At 45.7% G+C, this 19,710-nt stretch overlaps 1 protein-coding gene across 1 annotated transcript in view; it reads right to left on the reverse strand.

Annotated features, from left to right (window-relative positions):
• Positions 1-19,710, reverse strand: part of LOC138480617 (collagen alpha-1(XXI) chain-like) — a 703,399-nt gene that overhangs the window by 406,760 nt on the left and 276,929 nt on the right. The window contains exons 6-7 of the mRNA XM_069612315.1: positions 7,106-7,279; positions 5,086-5,163 (exon numbers count right to left, since the gene is read on the reverse strand). Of these exons, the coding sequence (XP_069468416.1) occupies positions 5,086-5,163; positions 7,106-7,279 (252 nt within the window). The remainder of the gene's footprint in view (positions 1-5,085; positions 5,164-7,105; positions 7,280-19,710) is intronic.

Below are 19,710 nucleotides of genomic sequence, written 5' to 3' on the forward strand. Positions count from 1 at the left end.
ATCATTGGGGCGGTCTTAAAAACTGTGTTTCATTTTCTGTGTCTATTCCACAGAGTACTTCCACTTCTGCGCGTGCAGAATAGGACCCAGGCGCTTTTGGCATTGGTAGTGTCTCGGCTGGGCTATGCGAAAAGTGCCTGGGCCTCATTCTGAGGTGGGCGCAAAGGGATACCGGGCACCAATAATGACACCGGTGCCGGTAATCCCTTTGCGCCCTATTCCGAGGTCCCTTAGCGGGTTCCTTCCTTAACGCCTGGTTTTACCAGGACGGGACCGTTAAGGGATACCGAGGTCAATAACGGTACCGCAATTTGCGGTACCGTTATTGATGCCTTCCCCCTTCCCATTGAGCCCTATGGGGGCTCAAATGGGAATGGGGAATGGCTTTTACAATGGGGACTTACCGGTCCTGCAAAGGTCAGACTGGACCGGTAAGTCCCCATTGAACGAGGGCGGACACAGTCCCGTTATTGGTGCTGATCATGGCGCTAATAGCGCCATGACTAGCACCAACCTCGTAATGAGGCCCCCTGTCTGGGTCTCCCAGACTATTTGTTGGCTAGATTACAACGATCTAGTATAGCTCGTCCTGGCCATTTGCCTGCTTTTTTTGCTGCATGTTTTTGGGGGGTGGAGAGGGTAGCACCCATGATCCTGCTCTACGCCCCCACACTTTCCCTGCACCCCTTAAAAATGCCTAAAAAATGCAGCAAAACGACCGGGACGAGTTGGCCTTCTGCGAGTTGGACAGGTACCAGATTACAAGCCATGCAGAACAGGGCTGCTCGAATAATAACCCAAATAGAATGTGGAGAGTCACTGTCAGCTGCACTGAATGTCCTTCACTGGCTACAAGTACGATGCTGAATAATTATTAAGTCACTATGTGTCACACACAAGGCCTTCTACGAGTCAGTAACCAGATTTCTTAGGGACAACTGTGTAGAGGAACAGCCAACTGCCCCTGCAGGAAGTCCCACCCCCCTACTATCTGTATGCTGGCAGCCTGAAATTGTGTTATGCTTGACACCAGCAGTTGTGACTATTCCGCGCTGAATTTTCGAGAAAAGGTATCCACTAAGAAAACCATATCAGATGTATTCCAGAAGAGATGACAATCTCTTGGAGGAGATCCCCGAAGGAATATAAAAAAGAGAGAAAGAGATGTTGGTGACATCACAAGAAATTAGCTTGATGCACAGAGAAGACTGGCTGAAGAAGAGAATGTATGGATCTTATAGAAACTGATGATGAAATAAAGAATCGGGTAAGCTTTCATGTGCGGAACGAAAATTGCCCGTGTGAAGAGCACTGCAGAAAATGTAAATCGTTCGATAACTGTACAGATGGAGCAACACAAGTAGATGAAGAAATCGTAAATGCTGGCTATGCGTAGTGAATAGACTGCAGGCAGAGCTGCCATTATATAGAAGCTGGACATCGGTGTCACAATTTTAGTAAGTTCAAACCCATGAAGAGAAGGGCTGAAAGCTGCATCACAGAAGAGAATTAGCTGGGAGCATGGAAGAATCGAGAAGGGCTGTCTGGCCTGGTGTCAAGATTGAAGGCAGGCAAGACTGATTATCTATTCTTGAAAGCAGAGAACGTGAGAAGCTGAATCGTTCCTTGTTAAGGTGCAAAGAAAGAACACAATGAGTGGCAAGTTTTATTAATTTAAGACAATTAAATGCTGCAAAATGGTCTGATGTGCGGTCTCCTGTCACGTGAGCCAAGAATGGAAATAGACTTGGGCACGCAGTTCCATAACTATGATAAGCGTGTGCTCACACTCCCTTATAGACCCAGAGATGGGAATACATTGCAAGGCCAAGTTCAAAGACAATTTTCATGGCAGAAGGCATGGGTGATGAGAGATGTCGGGCTAATTGGGTGGGGAGGTACAGTCCAGTCCACCCCCTGGCACCTGGGGTATGAGCTTACGTGCTGCTAGTGAGCCAAATGCTCCAGAAGGGCACGAACATGCCAACCAATTGTAGAAGGCCATATAACGAAGGGCCTTATAGTTTGAGAGCCAATGGTGTACTGTGTTTATAATAACTGATGGAGATGACTTCCACTAGGGGTGGGCATGAGTTGTCCACCTGACTGTAGAGATCCAATCACAACCCGATCCCTTATAAAAAAGTATGCTTAGATGTTCCCCTTGAGCCAACCACAACCCCCGTAGGTTTTTATTATTTGCCGCGTAGTATGACGTTACGTATGACAACTTTTTACTATAAAAGTGTTGTTTTTATGAAATGCTTTGAGAGAACGCTGTGCGATGTCCATTGATGTCCAATGTAACTCCCTGTTTTAGATAATTGATAATAAAACAGTAAACAAACTTTGCCATCTTCCTGAGTTGGTTTGATTATTTGGTGTATAGAATTATTCTGCTTCCCATCCACCTGCATGACACGCTCCCAGACAAGGGCCCTAAACTCACCTGTATTCAACATTCACTCCCTTTGTTCCCAGTGTCTTTCTGTTAAAGTCCTACATGTTCCCCGGAGCCAGATTGGGCGGCAGAAGGTTCGCAGGGCAGACCATGAGCCTCTGGAGTAAACTTCTGGGGTCCCTAAAATAATCAGTTACCAGCTTGCCTCTAGGGAACAACACATAACACATATAGTCAAATGTCCATAGACCTACACCTGCCAGTGTTAAGATGTATAAGTGCCGAGAAGCTACCTACCATCCGACAGGGTTCTTCCTCCTGCAAATATTTTATTGAATTGTGGCTTCTGATCGATTGCTTGATAGCGGAGTAAACATCAAGGTTGATAAGAATGATACTGCTAAGGGGATACTTGGGGATTGTAAGATGCTAAGTAGTAAACTAACTTCATAAATGTGTGTAAGGTTTGCGGATGCCAGTGCTGAATAAGTAATTGCCCCCCAAAATGATTGATTGATCAATGCTGTAACGATCATCCCCCAACGCAATGCAAATGTGCATATACTGGGGAGGATTCACAAAGCACCTTAGCCACAGGATGTGAGGCTCAAAGTGCACTTGCATCCTGCATCCACTTTTCCCACTAAATACACTCTTGATTAACAACATGAATTTGTGTGTGTATGGGGTTGGGGGGAGGTCACGGCAGGACTGCCCGCTGGTGCAAATGTCTGGCCTTAGTGTCATACCCATTCTGGACATCTATTTATGACTTGGCTCACTTTGTGGGACAATGCCATCCCCCATCTATGCGGGGCCAGTAAGGGCATTTGCGCTAAATCCTGTCACCACAAATGCCACTTGGACATTTCTATAAATAGGAATTCTCATGGAACTCTTGACAGTTTCTATTTGGGGTGGTGGAATACATGCTTGTGGTCATGGGGAGAGAAGACACAGGGGAAAGAGTTGTAGCGCGAAGCACATACCCTTGCACATTGGGATGTCTTTGCATCTAAAACAGCCACTCCCATAGCATGCTCCTCTGCTTGTTAATTAAAAGTGAATCTGGCCGCCCTCTGCATTCTGAAATGTAGATTTGCGTTTATGAATCAGCACTATCCAGAGATTAAGTGTGTTTTCTGCATTTGTCTGTGCTCAGGATACATGCTGTGATGGACCATCATCTTTGAGGGAATAAAGTCCTGTCTTTGTTTATTTTCATTAGCATAAAATGATGCAGGTCATTCTTCAGCTGAAAGGGAGGCTGCTAATCAGACTCCCTTTCAGAAATGCTACATTCACAAATTATAGTGCATACTTGTGCCTTTGCTGGCACAGCCTACAGACACCCTCACCCCCAGCTCTGTAGTGGCTCGGGGCATGCTCAAAGGTCACATGTGCATCCCTGACAGTTGCAGGAACACAATGTTTCTGCAGGCAGAGGTGGCTTTTGAATATTCTGCACCTCTGATCTAAATTATAATAATTGTATCCCTTAGTCAACCTGGTGGAATGTGCATCTTTACATATAAGCCATGCCTAGTTGTGGCATGGCGACCAGTAAGACCACACAATTATAAAGCCACAGAAATGTTATATCACACCAGTGTCAGCTCTGTGAGCAGGCCTCAGCTATGACAGGACTGATGTGGATTCGCATCTGGCCTACCTGTCTCCGCTACAGCAATGGGGAACAATATCCATGATGCTGCCTCTTTGATTCTCCTGCAGGAAGAGTAACATCTTCCCTCAAGGCACAGGAGCTGCCCCAAGAAGTCTCATTGGGAATCAGTCCCTCAAAGGAAGCTTTGACATAATAAAGCCAAGCTCACACCAGGGCACTGACCACTGGAGTCTCTTTGAAGTCCGCAGGCATGGTAGTGGTGCACAGTTAAAGTAGCCAGAGAGCATAGGAGGGCTGAGAGAAGGGTCCCACCATCTTGGCTTCTGTTAGGGCTCCCTTTCTTTTCCTAGCCCCTCTATTGGGACCATAGTGACTTGTAATCCCCCCTTCTCGCTTATTCCTCAAGACATATCCTTGGAACAGTGACATTGTGCCAATCCTGTGCCTGAACACGCCTTATCATCTATCAATAGTGCTCTTTTCACCAAAGTCTGCATTCCCTGTGTCCTTTCGCAGGGGTGGGTGTTTCTATTGTTTTATGAATACTTTGTTTGCATTTTATTTTTTGATTAAAAGTCTATATGTGTATGGATCAATGATTGGACATTCTTTTATTTTGGACCACTGAACTTAAGTTCTTCGGGTAGCTACTGTTATCGCCACAAGTGCCCCCTTAAGAGTATAGCCTGCAATCATTCCACTTTACCACAAAAAGCAAATGAGGTATACCAGTCGGGCAGCTTAGCCACTACTCATCCTCGCGTCCCTGCAAAGTTGAAGTCATTTAGTCACATATGTAGGTGGATATTTCTCTCATAAATTGGGAACACTGTTTATGGTCTGCGAAACAAAACCTAATTCCAGCTCATCCTAGCCACTGCAAAGCATGTCGGGGAATTGTGAAACATTCCTAGTTGCTGGATTTCCAGGCTTCATGGATACACATGATAGCAGGAAGCAACGCCGCAGCCTGAAAGCCCACTGTGTGGGTAGCACGGATTTCTAACCAGAGTTCCCCTGGGAGAAAGCATGCATTCAGAAACCAAATCCAACTTACCACTGAGTAAATTTCACACGCGGTTTCCCTTTCGCTTTGATGAGGGTCACAGTACAGTCGTAATTTCTGAATATCTAGCTGCAGGAGCAAAAACACTTTAGAAAGGTAACCACGACACACGTATTTACAAGTAGCATGCAATGGGCCAGCCACCATTTTGCTGTGAACATTGGGATGTTTTACATTTTGCAAACACTTTACATCATAATGTGCAACACGTTAGGGTTTCTGTGCATCCAACGCCCCAAAAGGGGGCCTTAACAGCCCTTACTGTACCCTGGCACACTCTTAGCGAGGTTGCAAGGAGGCACTTCTCTTAATTTGCCTGATAGCTAATCAAGCCTGAAAAGGTGGGCCCACTGTCAGTGGCATAGGTGCCATCCCAGATGCTGCACCAGTTGCAGTGCCCCTCCCTCACTGAGTGCGCATTGGGCATCATTACAAGTTTTCCAGTGTTCTGGCGGTAAATGTCCCGGAGTACCGGTAAATGCAATTACCGTTATTGGCACTTGTCTGCCGGTATTACCGGCAGATTACAAGTGCCGGTATACACAGTGGGCCTCATTACGACCCTGGCGGAACGGGTTAAACGGCGCCGTAAAAGGCTGCGGCGCCGTTCAACCCGTTCCGCCACATTACGAGGTCCCCTCGCGGGACACATTAAGCACGCCTGGGAAAACCAGGCGTGCATACCGGGTCCCGCGAGGGGAAGAGGGAGCAAACAATGGGCCATCTCGTAATGGCCCGTTGTTTACTCCCTCTCCCATTCCCATTCAGCCCTATGGGGGCTGAAATGGGAATAGGGATGAACCGTGTCCGTGTCCTCGAGTGAGGAATTACCGGGCCATCCGAACTCGGAATGGTCCGGTAAGTCCTCATTCCGAGGACACAGACAAGGATGCGGTTTTGCCGGCAGCCATGCCGCAAATTGTGGCATGGCTACCGGCATAACTTGTAATGAGGGCCAGTAACTCTCCATTCCATGTAGTCCCACACAAATCCATTGGGAGATTTTGCCTGTATTACCGGCGCTGCCGGTAATACAGGTGTTTTTTTGCCAGTAGGGGTCAGTTTTACCTCCAATTCTTAGCTGTGGGTAAATCAGGTCGCCAAGTCAAAATAATTTGGATGGCTGTAAAAAGCCACCATTTCTAATGCCTACCTTTGAATATCCTTCTTCCTATAAGACCATTTGTTGTTGCTCTGCTTTCAAATAAAGAGTCCCTGTGCTGTGCCAATGAACTATGAAAATCTACTGTAGCATATGCAGTCCATCAAATGTGACCATCCCTGTGTAACCCGAGTCATGTGATTAGCTCTCAGTTACCTTTCCTTTAAACTAAAAGTTGATGACCCTGAACATTTGCACTAGTTTACTATAAACTGTTTGCCATCTTATGTGGACATGTTTTATTGAATAAAGTTAAAGTCAGCAGAGGAAATAAGCCAACGTTCACTACTTTCCTTCAAAAGTAAATCTATGCTCTTAACTGCAACCCTCTCATTATGAGCTGCGCGGTAAGTGAATGAACAGGCAGTGAGGCAGTTACTGCCTGTTTTCTTTAGCCCACCTTGCTATGAGTTAGGATCCCAGAAGGCGGAACGACTTCCCACTAGGAAAACGGTGGCATTACCACTAGCGGTAAAGTAAATCTTCCAAGCTCCAATAAATTCCTATGGGACTTCAAAAAGGGCAGCAACGAAAATGACTGTAACAGTAAATCCGTTCGGCGGTATTATCACTGCTCACATCACCGAACTGGTAATGGGGTCCTATCAACCCTAGCGCGTCCCTTCATATGTTCATGCGCCTGCTGACACAGTTACTAGGTAGAAAGAAACTGACTCTAGAGAAGATTAGAATGATAAGATTAAAAAGAGAAGCCCCTTCCCTTCGAGGTGTTCTCTGGGGTGTACCCACATACAATGCCCGCTGTGGATCTCATGCCAGCTTCACAAATGCCTTGAGGGACTCCATGAGTGACCAGCAGAGACACTGCTCCAGCACACCAATACATACTGTGACTGAGGTGTCGGATGCCACCCGCTTGCCCACTTGAGTTTTGCCATTGATGAAGATGGCCACGTTCTCCTCCAGGGCCTGCCTTTCCATGAAAACATCATCCAGGAACAAGCTGATATTCTTTTCTCTGACGAGGATCTTGAGTTGATGCCACTGTTCATCAAATAGTTTCTGATGACATTAAAAAAAGAGCAGGTATTATAATAGGTAAAACACAAGTAAACGAAAAGGCTGAACAAGAAATAAACCATGCATACATTGTGTTCTAGAAGTAATGTGCCTTTTGCCAGTGTTGTGTTTGGCATTGGGCCTCATTACGAGCTCACTGCTACCGCCACTCGGTCCCGCAGATTTACCGCAGGGTTACGATTGGCGTTAGTCCACATTTTTGGAGTCAAAAGCACTCCACGGGCATTTTTGTAGTTTTACCAGGAGGGGAAAACCCTCTAGAGTCAATGCACTGATTTCTGGAGATAAAGGTGAGGGTTTCGCTTCAGCAGTCTTCCTGGAGGTGATTCCATCACATCACCTTTTCGGTCAGAATTCCGCGGTTCAGTAATATGTCCAGTAATTCCATTACCACCCAAAAAAGTGTTGGTAGCAGAATTGCTGCCATAAATGTACCCCGCTGTCCAACTCGTAATGAGGTCTGTTAAAAGCATAGCAACAATCCCTGAGTTTGGATTTTAATAATACATACAGTATTTGTCATAGCTTGTTTTCAGCAAATACTGCATGTCCTTGTTGTTTAGCACATGAGCTGATATGCAGGGGGCTGCAAAACACTAGTTTACCCTGAGCCAAGCATAGGTTAGCAGACATCTTCAAGTACCATTAAAATAATGGCCCCCTCACATGCCATGCATGCCCCAGACCACTGGGGAACAGTAGCCCAAAGCTTTCAAAAAATGGAATACAAGTATTGATCATTTAATAACATTCATATTACATGATTGAACCTGAAGCAGCCACGCTTTTAGATACATGTTTCCTACTCAGATTTCTCAGACCTATTTTCAAAATACTTCAAACGTTTATGAACAGTACTTACATGTAAAAAGCAATGCCACAGAGCAGGCACGTGTAACATGCGGTTACAGATTTTTATAAAGAAAGAACATATATCGAATATTTTGTTCTCCCCTTAAACCCATTTCCGACCCCTAAAACCTCACCCCAACCATTTCCCAAAAATATGTAACCCTTTACCCCACCCCTAAATGCATTCACTTTAAAATATTTCGATAAAAAATAAATTCGAGATATGTTCAATTCAATATAAAATATTCGATATAAAGACTGCATACAGTAACATGTGTCTCTGTACGTGATTCCAAAGATAGGCAATTGAAAAAGGGCGCAGATGTTGACTGCTGTTATTGACAGACACCACTAGACAGAGCAATGGCAATACCAGACATATTCTGTGTCAGAGCTGAGGCTTCTTACTGTGCTGTTCACCTCCTTTACTGAACACGAAGCAGCAAGACCAGCTCACAAAACAGCAAGACTACCTTACCCAGAAAACTCAGAAGTAAATGTACTCCTAGTAACGGGTCCTCCATTTTGGCCACCACCCGTAGGCCAAAATGAGTCTGCATCCTGTTTCGGATCCTCCTCTTTGTTTTCTGTTCGGAGTGAGAGATGAGCATTGCTTTCACAAGTTCTGGTGTTTTTTGTGTGTTTAAGTGGGTTTAATGTGAATTTGCAATGATAGGGTTTCATTTCAAGGGTCCTGCTAGGCACTGGTTCCCCAAAGTCATGGGTCCTGGGTGTTTTCTGGGTTACTGCATAATGTGAGCACCCTCCACACTCTGGTGTGGAGAGGTTGAGTCAACATGAGGCTGATCACCTCCCCAACCAAAGTGTTGCAGCACTCCTCGCTACTCCAGCTATGGCACACCACATTTAAGCACAGGAGTTTCTGCTTGCGGAGGTTGTTGGCTCAGTCACGCAAAGGAGGGAGATTTTTCTAGGACTATTTTTTCTGGAAAAAGCTGAATGAAATCATAGTGCTACTTGGGTGGACTCACATATGATCCTGCAAGGCAGCCAATGGGGCCTTGTGCTTGCACGGCCGGGTAGCCTCCTTCTAGGGCAAGGAAATAGAGCCCGGAGTCTTAACCATCCAAAACTCCAGAGATACAGGCCTCCACGTCTGGTCACGCCCTCAGATTCCTCAGTCCCAGACAAAATTATGCAAGTCTAGGGACTTCAGTGGATCAGACTTTTCACAAAGCAGTCTCAGCACAGTGACCGTGCACCAGAAGATGTTGTCACTAGAAGAAGGCTTCGCCCAAAGACGCTTCCTTGAGAAAGCAGCAGGCCCAAATCCAGAGTAGGCATAGTGCAGCAGAGCAGGGATCCCAGGGAGGGCTTCTAGTTATCATCACGTGGTCTTGAGGATAGCCTGGGCCCAGACACAGGGGGAAGACTTGACACTAAAACAAACAAATGCTCTTTCTAAGCCGGACGCAGCAGGGAGGCCACAGTCGGGCCTGAGCTCAATCCAAACATACTAGTGACACATTTCTAAACACCACAAGGGCCCTATGAATGGCACTGATCTGTCATTGGGTCCTTTATAGACAAGTTGCTTCACTTATCACGGCCCCTGACCAAGATCCTGGAGCTGGTGGAAGGTGCAAAGATGTCGTTGGTTCCTGTGGACTCATGAATTTGAGGTGGATGGAGGAAACGAATGTGCATGCATTTCAGGCAATTTAAGCTCCTCTACTTCCATGGGGAGGAGATGATAAATCATTCTGGAAGTCACCAACTAGCATCGGAAAAAAAAGCATTGTTGGCCAGCTATATGTGAAGGGCCTATTGTTCGATCACCCATTTCCTGTGGAAATGGGTGAGTCGATAAGAACATACTATACAAGACCCAAACATAAAACAGAACTCTCCATCTATGGGATAGTGGAAGCCAAGACCGAGGGGTGGGGTGCATTGGTGCACCCTCTACATTTGTTTCTTAATCACAGGCTCTGGTGCCTGGGGGATCAGAGCCAGTGATTAAGACATACAAATGAATTGACACAAGTGCACCCCACCTCCTTGTGTTTCTTTGTGAGAGGTACCAAACCCCTCATGCAGCCCTTTAACTCAATATAGCTGTGTGGTTAAAGGGCTGCCTGCAAGGTCGGGGCCCCTCTGTTTTTTCTACTCGGAGGCAATCAGAAGCTTCAACCCTGCAGCCAGCCCTTTAAACACGCAGCTCAGTTGAGCAAAGGGCTGCATGAGGTGTTTGTGATCGCTAGGGCTAATCGGGTAGAGCCCAGTAAAGACGAGGCTCAGGAGGACTTTTTGTATAATACAAGCTATCAGCACTGGCTAGCCATGGCCCACTTAAAGCCCTTCCTGGTATTGTTCCAGTGATGAAGATTCCACAGATAGGTTGAAATTGCCAGGCATACAGGCTGATATTTTTATGAACTCTTTTTGGGCTTCCTGGCCCATTCAAGAGTTATACAGGGGGGCGATCTGCAAAAAGATAACTGGTTTTAGAGAGAGAGGTGGTACCATCCATCTAGAGCAGATCCACATACTGAACGTCTTGTACTTCTTCATGGTGAGTAGCAAGGCATAAAGGAAAGTGACTACCTACAGATCTCTAATGTCTGCAGTGCATATGAATTTAGCAGTGGCACACCAGCTTGACAGCATTATCTGGAATGTAGACTACTTAGTCTAATGGGCCAGACTGGCTACATTGCTTAAGGCAGGATACATGTCACTGGTTTATTAGCAGAGTGCTTGAACAGCTACAGAAATGGCCCGGGAATGACAACTTATCTTGGTAGGTTTCTTTCCTGGAAGCTGATCAAGTAGTTGTGCATGATTTCCTGTAAGCGGCCATTAACGTCAGGTCTAAAGGAAAACTAGAACCTGTTGCATTCCAGTCTGTCTTTTCCAGCCCAGCTAAAGCTCTTGTGGTTATGTGTCTTAAGGCTTACATAGTTAGAATGGACCAATTCTACCCCAGCGGTAAGAGACAATGGCTTGTAGCGTTGAGGAAACCCAGTAAGCCTGTGTCTTCTCCAACTCTGGCCCACAGGGTTACACGGGTTATGCCACAAGCGTGGAGTATGATTATGATTGGTTATTTATAAAGCTTTTAATACTCAGAGTTTTCTAAGCACTGACCTGGGGATCGAACCTGTGTTGTTTTGTGTCGTCTTGTTTCCAAGTCAAGCACGTTGCCCCTGAGCGATACACCCAAGACAGAACATTCAGGCAATGGTGCCGATGTCTTTCCAGCTTGGAGTATGGTTTATGTACATCCTGAAAGTGCCAGATTGTTCAGGTCAAACAGTATTTAAAAAATTCTATTTCAAAACCATTGACAGAATAGCTTAGTGGTAAGTGAGATTCAAAATCCCATAATAGGAAGCCTCCAGTATGACATAAAATGAATATTTTCTAGTTAAATGTATAGGAATGTCGTTATTCTATTAAGACAAATAATTGAGAATGAGCCCTCCATTGGTATTTTCACTGAATAGGACGGTAATGGTAATTTACTCTCAATGCTGTAAGGGGAGGGTTTCATTAAACGGGGGGGGGAAGAAACCCTATTCCTGCAAGAGCATTGGATGATAGTAATTTATTTATGTATTTATTAATATGTATATAGTCACCAAAGACTTTACATATAACACAGAAAATACATAATACCTACTCCACAATATATAGTAATTAGTTGTAATGAATGAATGCTCAATAATGTATGTAGGTTTGATTCTATAATCACTGGATTGTTTTAGAAATGATAATGTTACTAGCCTTGCCTGGCTTATCATACACTAATAGAGGTCTCTCCCTCTCTCTCTCTTTCTCTCTCTCTCTCTCTCTCTCTCTCTCTCTCTCTCTCTCTCCCTCTCTCTCTCTCTCTCTCTCTCTCTATCTCTCTCTCTCTTTCTCTCTCTTTCTCTGCACCCTCTGTCTTCCTCTCTGTCTCGCTCCTCTCTGCATCATTGTGTCTGCGTCTCCCTGTCTCCCTCGCTCTCTCTGTGCCATGTTGTCAGGCAAGCATTGTTTAGAGCCTCCCCAGTCATTGCTGGCAGCAGCGCGACCAAAGAAAAAATACAAATATCTTGCAGGAGACGAGGTAGGTTGTGCTCTATTTTTATGGTTTAAAGTAAAAGGCGATCAGTGACGACAGAGATATCCTGAAGGTAGGGACTTGGGAGGCAGCACAGCGGACTGGTCTATAGCATTAGTAAATCAGGATAATACACTGCTCTGAAACTTTGGAGAATTCCAACGGGAATTGGAAAAATTGTTTGCTAGACACAACCAAGGACAAGCCCTGGATAATGAACTATGGTCCCTCTGACAGGGAAACCATGATCTGCTGACTTATATTGCCACCTTTAATCATCTTGTAGCACAGACAAATTGTCCAGAAGAGAAGAGGACCACACTATTTTATCAGGGATTGCGTGGTGAACTAAAGGATGTGCTAGCACAAGTGGTCAACCCTCCTGAGTGTTGTGCGGAGTACATCAATCTGAAGGTACAACTGGACCATAGGTTGCAGGACCGAAAAATGGACTGCACAAAAACTGAAGGGAGGTCGATCTATATGCGACCCCGGGACAACCAAGTCAAAGCCAATGAGCCAACCAAACCCATGCAGATTGGGGGATTACAGGCCCCTATCTCCAAGACGGAGAGAGAAAAAAGGAGACAATAACAACTCTGTTTAGACTGCGGAAAAGCAGGACATTTCCTCCGGGAATGCCTGATAAAACCCCCCAAGAAAATAATAGGGGCAACGGCAACGAAGAGAAAGAACAAAATCCGGAAAACTCCAATGCCCGGCAAGCGTAGGGGTCCACTTGTGTAGCGAAATGAAGAAAGTTGCACAGACCTCACACCTGGTCATCCCGGTAATCTTGGTCCACCACAATCAACCATCAAAGGTACATGCCTTGGAAGCATATATTGATAGTGGAGCGGTGGGAAATTATATTGTTCAAGATCTGGCTGCACGAATAGGCCTTCCCCTCCAGAAAAAGCTACAATCGGAAAACGTCACAGCACTGGATGGTTCTCAGTTGTCATCCGGCCTAGTGACGCAACATACCGACAAAGTCATGCTGTTGTGTCAAGATGGTCATCGGGAAGACATTTTTTTCGATCTTATCGGGGCTCCCCAGTTACAGATGATTTTAGGAATGCCTTGGCTAGAAACCCATAACCCCAGGATTGACTGGTGAACACAGGTGCTGACCTTTCCTCAAGAATGCACCAAAAGTTGCTACCACAAAGGCGTGAAGAGCCTGAAACTCAAGAAGAAACCTATCCTGGGACTCTCTAGTTCCCTACCCACTGAATATCTGGATTATCTGGATGTGTTCCAAAAGGAGCAAGCTAACACCCTGCCTCCACATAGACCTTACGACTGCCAGATCGATCTGTTCCCCGGAGCACAAATTCCCTGCAGTCAGATTTACACTCTAACTGAGCAGGAAAACCAGCATCTGAAGACGTACCTAGCTAACGGATTCATCTGCCCATCTAAGTCGCCGGCCTCCTCGGCTCTCTTTTTTGTACCCAAGAAGGAGGGCGACCTCAGAACTTGTATAGATTATAGAGCACTGAACCGAATCACAGTTAAGAACAGATATCCTCTACCACTCATCCCAGAGCTGCTTGATCAGGTGAAGAATGCTCAAATCTACACAAAACTGGACCTATGAGGAGCCTATCACCTTGTGAGAGTTAAAAGGGGAGATGAGTGGAAGACGGCATTCCAAACCCAATATGGGCTTTTCAAGTATCAGGTCATGCCCTTTGGGTTATGTAATGCGCCGAAGGCGTTCCAGTTCTTCATGAACGATGTGCTTCACGAATTGTTGGACGTCTGCATGCTTGTTTACATCAACGACATTCTTATCTACTCAACGTCCAAGGAAGACCATGTTGGCCATGTAAGGGCAGTTCTGGAAAAGCTTTGTCAGCATTGGCTGTTTGCTTAATTGGAAAAATGCTTCTTCCATGTCACAGAAGTTGAATTTTTGGGCTTCATACTTACCCCACGAGGAGTTCACATGGACACACGCAAAGTGGATGCCATCCTTCAGTGGCTATCCCCAACAACTACCAAAGGAGTGCAAAGTGTGCTCAGATTTGCCAATTTTTATAGACGGTTTATCCTGAGGTTTTCACAGATAGTCCATCCAATCACCTCTTTACTGAGAAAGAATAGAAATTTCTTCAGGTCCCCCGAAGCAGAAAACGCCTTCCAGGAATTGAAACGGGCCTTCACCTCAGCACCTGTTCTTCGGCATCCCTGACCTGACCTGCCTTACGTGGTTGAAACAGACGCTTCCAGCATGGCCAGGGGAGCAGTATTATCACAAAAGGACCCGGACACGGGGCAGTTACATCCCATAGCATTTTGGTCCTGTACGTTTTCTGCGCCGGAAACAAACTATGCAATCACTGACAAGGAACTACTAGCAATCAAAGGAGCCTTCAAAACCTGGAGACACTACCTTCTAGGGGCAAGACACACGGTCACAGTTATCACAGATCACCGTAATATGCAATACTTGAAAACTGCTAAGGCCCTATCTTCGCGTCAGCTTCGCTGGGCTCTCTTCTTTGCCAAATACGATTTTGTCATTACTTACAGACCAGGGGTGCATAATGGAAAAGCAGACGCTCTGTCACGCATTGCTGAGGACAAAGAAACTTTCACACAATCTGAGCCAGTGGCCATTATTCCCGAAGAACGGATTCAAAATTAGATCGCTGCAACCGCCTGCTGGGAAGACTTGAAAACCAATCTCCAATCTCAGATGGAACAAACAGCCCAACAGGAGTGGTTGGTTAAGGGAGACCAGTACTCCATCAAAGATAACTTACCCTATTTTCAAGGAAGACTATATATTCAGGACAAGGAAATGCAAAACAAAATAATAGCAAACTACCACAAATCATTAGTGGAAGGATATCCTGCGATTGCTAACACTCGGGCCAAAATTAAAAAGAACTATTGGTGGCTAACCTGGAGAAAAGACGTTGCCCAATTTATTGTGACTTGCAGTGTTTGCGCGCAACACAAATCCCAGAAGTTAAGTCCTGCAGGGTTGCTACGTCCATTAACTGTACCACCAGCACCATGGCATATGCTGTCTATGGACTTTATTACCGATCTGCCACCCTGCAACTGGTTTAACAGAATCTAGATCATAGTAGACTTATTCTCAAAGATGGCGCATTTTATTCCGTTAAAGGGGCTTCCCACTGCCTCTGCTCTGGCCACTGTATTTCTGGAGCAAATTGTTAAGTTACATGGTTTCCCATCTGTATTGATTTCAGACCTTGGCACTCAATTCGTCTCAGCTCTCTTGAGGAGGCGTTGTAAGATAGCCCAAATTGATCTTTGATTATCCATGAGTCACCATCCCCAAACCGGTGGTCAAACTGAGAGGACCAATCAGACTCTGAAGCAATACCTGAGGTGCATGTTGTAGCAAACTGAAGGATCCAGGAAAAGCATTCTCTGGTTAACCGAATTTGCCTACAATAACTCTATCCACACTAGCACCGGACAATGCACGGTCGGCATCCTCAGAGGTCCTCCTTTGATCCACTTGATGAACTGGAAATGCCAGGAATTACCTCAATACATAAGACCATTACTCAAACCCTTAAAGAAGCAACCGAAAACCTGATCAGAGCCAAGGAACAACAGAAAAAGTTTGCAGACAGACATATGAGGGAGGCCCTGCATTACCAAGTCGGAGATAAAGTATGGTTGGCATCCAAGAATATTCCATTGGAGGGACCTTGAGCCTTCCGTCCCACGGACCTAGGACCTTATGCCATCAGCTCATTAGGACCGCACATCGGGAACTCTCCTTTGTAGAAACTGCATTGGGTATTAGGACCCATTGATTGTCCCACATTAAAATAAGCTTTCAAACCCTGGACATTTATGGGAAGGTTAACACAATGCGCATGCTATTGGCTCAAATTGGCCTTGAGAACAACCCATTGGTCGAAACAATTTTCGGCTGTATTGACTAAATTAGCTTCTTGAATATCAGCTTTGAAGTGTGTACATTGATTTGTGGAATTTATCTGTGGACAGTTTACATTGTTACAATCCATTAACCGTTAATAAGTGGACATTGATTACTGGATATTACTTGTGGATAGCAGCTGCTCTGATACATTCACACTGCTGCAACACATATAAATGGTCTCGGCACAGGACAGCACTTCCATTCCAAGTTTAATTTGAGGGTGTTTGTTCAAGGGAACCCTGCGGGCTGTAAACTAGCGGCCAGCAGACAAGGTGTTTGTAACTTATAGGACTAGCGCAAACCGCACAGTTACTCCTTGAAACTTAGTATCCTTATCCCATCAAAGCCATCATTAACCCTGCTGCCATGAAATTGGATTGATCAGCCAATATGCAGATCCATCCGGCGTTCCATGTTTCTCTCCTAAAACCAATGAAACCAGATACTCGGATTAAAACACCACCCTAGCCTGATATCATAGAAGGATAACCGGAATATGAAGTCAAAGGCATTCTGGATTCCAAGATAGTCCGATCAAAACTATACGGTTGCCAGACATTTCGTCGAAAAAAATTGGTCGACCAGACAAATGGTCGAACCAATTTGGTCGAAAACCAAATGGTCGAATTTTTTTTTTTTTATTTTAACCCTTTTTTTTTTGGGGGGGTTCACCCCCCCAAACCCCTTTTTTTCTCTAAAAACCCCTTTTTTAACTAAACGAAAACCCGAAAAATAAATATATAAATAAAAAAAAAAATTCAACCATTTGGTTTTCGACCAAATTGCGTCGACCAAATTGCAGTCGACCAGTTTTTTTTCGACGAGTTGACTGGACACCAAACTATACTACTTGATCGACTGGGAGGGTTATGGACCCCAAGACCGCATATGGGAACCTGTTGAATTCGTCCATGCTCCACGACTAATCAGACAATTCCATTGTGACAATCCCACCAAACCGGGACCAGGGATAAGAACGCCTGTGAGAGGGGCCTTGAGGGGGAGTACTGTCATGGTCACAGGCAAGGACCACTATCTTTATCATCTAAAAGGTCCAAATGGACCCAGTCCTGGCACCTTTGGCGCCAGGCTCATAAGAAAGTGAGCTCTGCACACTTTGTGTCTGGGGCACGTGTTACTTCCTCCCCAGCAGGCTCCGTGGTCATTGGGAAAAATTGGGGTGCACGTGCAGCAGTCTCTGGGAGTGGCAAGGTGGGGCCACAAGTCACAGCCAAAGGGGCGTGGCTGGGACCAGGCTATTTAAGCCTGCCCCACCCACATGCAAGCGCTTTGCGTTAGTCTACTTCTTGAAGCGTAACGCTTACCGCCGCCTGAAGTGCTCTTAGCTGATTCCAGTTCATCATCTTCAGCGTGCATCTCACCTGATTCCAGTACATCATCTTCAGCGCGCACCTTACCTGACTCCAGCCACACCATCGCTTGAAGCGCAGCTTACCTGAATCCGGCACCTCATCTTCAGCGCGCATCTTACCTGCTTCCAGAAATACCATTGCCCGAAGCGCAGCTTACCTGACTCCAGCAACACCATCACCGGAAGCGCATCTTACTGACTACTGCAATCCCATTGCCTGCAGCACATCGCATCTTACCTGATTCCCATTGTCATCGGAGTCGTGGCGCATCCTCACCTGTTCCGGGCGTCTAACTATGCGGGAGCTCTTCTTCTCGCCCAGCATCCTCACGGATCCATCCATCCAGTAACCGCTGGCAGGTCTTCGGATAGCCGCCTCCTGTCTGATGCCGCCAGGCCATCCTGGCAAGAGAAAAGGACACACAAGGTTAAGACTACATAAATATCTTACGCTTGGTCGCGCCACTCATAATCCTTGCGCTCGACCTTGAAACCCCAATTTACTTTCTATTTGGGAACCTCGTAAACCTCTAGGGCACCATTGGGGCTCGTTCTAAACACAGCGACTCTGCGTGGCCTTCTTCACACCTATTGGGGAGAAAAAAGACATTACAAGGGTTACGGACAATAATCACGGAAAAAAGACATTGCAAAAGGATACAGACAATAATCATTGTTAAAAACACTTACCTTCAAAGTGGTTCAGCCACAGCTGGTCTGGGCTGCCATGCACACGGACCAGTGAAGCAACTCGGTCCATCAAAGGCGCCCCTGCAGTTGAGAATCAGGACGGAGAACTCATCCTAATAAGAAAACAGGTGTGACTATATGGGTAAACGCATGCTCACCTCATTTTGGAACGAAGGGTTCGAGGAAAATCACAGTCCAACCACAGCATTTTCACTGCCTCTCATATTCTCTCAGGGGCAGTGCCAGCAACCAGAGCAGCCCACACTACAGAAGCAGGGGAAGAAGTCTGATCCAGGGGAGCCAAGTCCAGGGAGGGCTACAACCGTGCCCCAACGTCCCCGCAGAGACCAGGCGAGCGTAACAGCCGGATTCTTGTTAGATCATCTACAAGCATGGGTCATGGAACACAATATCTTGAATCAATATCAGACAGGTTTCAGAAAAGGGTCTAGCACCACACATAAAATCCAACCGCTGACGCTGTGATGACTGAGGCAAAGATCAAACAAAGCCCATCTGTATATATCACCTTTATCGATTTTCGAGCAGCATTTGATCAAGTGAAGCACTTGCTTCGATGGAGGAAACTTCAGACCTTTGGGTGTCCAGAATGGATCCTCCAGATCTTAGTGGCACTCCATTCTAGCACCACAACTCAGATGAGGCTGAGTGATAACGGGCTGTTGTCTCACGAGATATCTATAGAAAGAGGAGAAAAGCAGGGATGTTTGTCGGAAACCCTGCTTTTCAATCTCTATACCTCTGACCTTCCATCTAGGTTGCTCACATATGCCAACCGTCCTCCTAGAATTGCTCAATGCATGGTCGTGGCTATGATATATGCCGACGACCTAGTGTTGTGTGACCAGATATCTAGCGGGATGAGATCCATGTTGTCTGCCCTTACATGTTACGCTGAGGAACACGGGTTAACCATGAATTTTTAGAAAACAAAATCTATGCCGGTTACTTCTCGTCATATAAAAAAATTGCCACTGATTTCAGCTGTCAGAGATATTGAATACACTCAGTGTTACACATATCTGGGCGTTGAAATGTCTGAATTCAAAGGCTATTGTGAATTGGTCACCTGTAGGAAAACAAAAGCTAAGCACATCTCACTAATGGTACGAAGATTCATACATCATCATGCAGATTTTTCACTGGTTGGTATACTCGATCTTTACCGCCAATGGTTTTGCCCAGTTGTCCTATATGGTCTTGAGGCACTTGAAATACAAGATCTCGAATAGCTGAATGTACTTGAAGGATTATTTTGGAGATGTGTTCTTCGTCTTCCTCCCTCGCCTCGAATTGGGCCTTTTATCCTTGAAAGCTCTGGCCATCAAACAGAGAGGCAGGTTTTTTAAAACTTTACCAATCTGTCCCATATTGAGTAGGTTGGGCAACAATTGTCTTGACCATGTATACACAAATGAATGTGTGTTCATGAAGTTGACCCGCAATCTCTTTCATGACTTAAATTGGGT

Source organism: Ambystoma mexicanum, chromosome 5p, assembly GCF_040938575.1.
Source record: "Ambystoma mexicanum isolate Mex_15411 chromosome 5p, UKY_AmexF1_1, whole genome shotgun sequence".
Lineage (NCBI taxonomy): Eukaryota > Metazoa > Chordata > Amphibia > Caudata > Ambystomatidae > Ambystoma > Ambystoma mexicanum.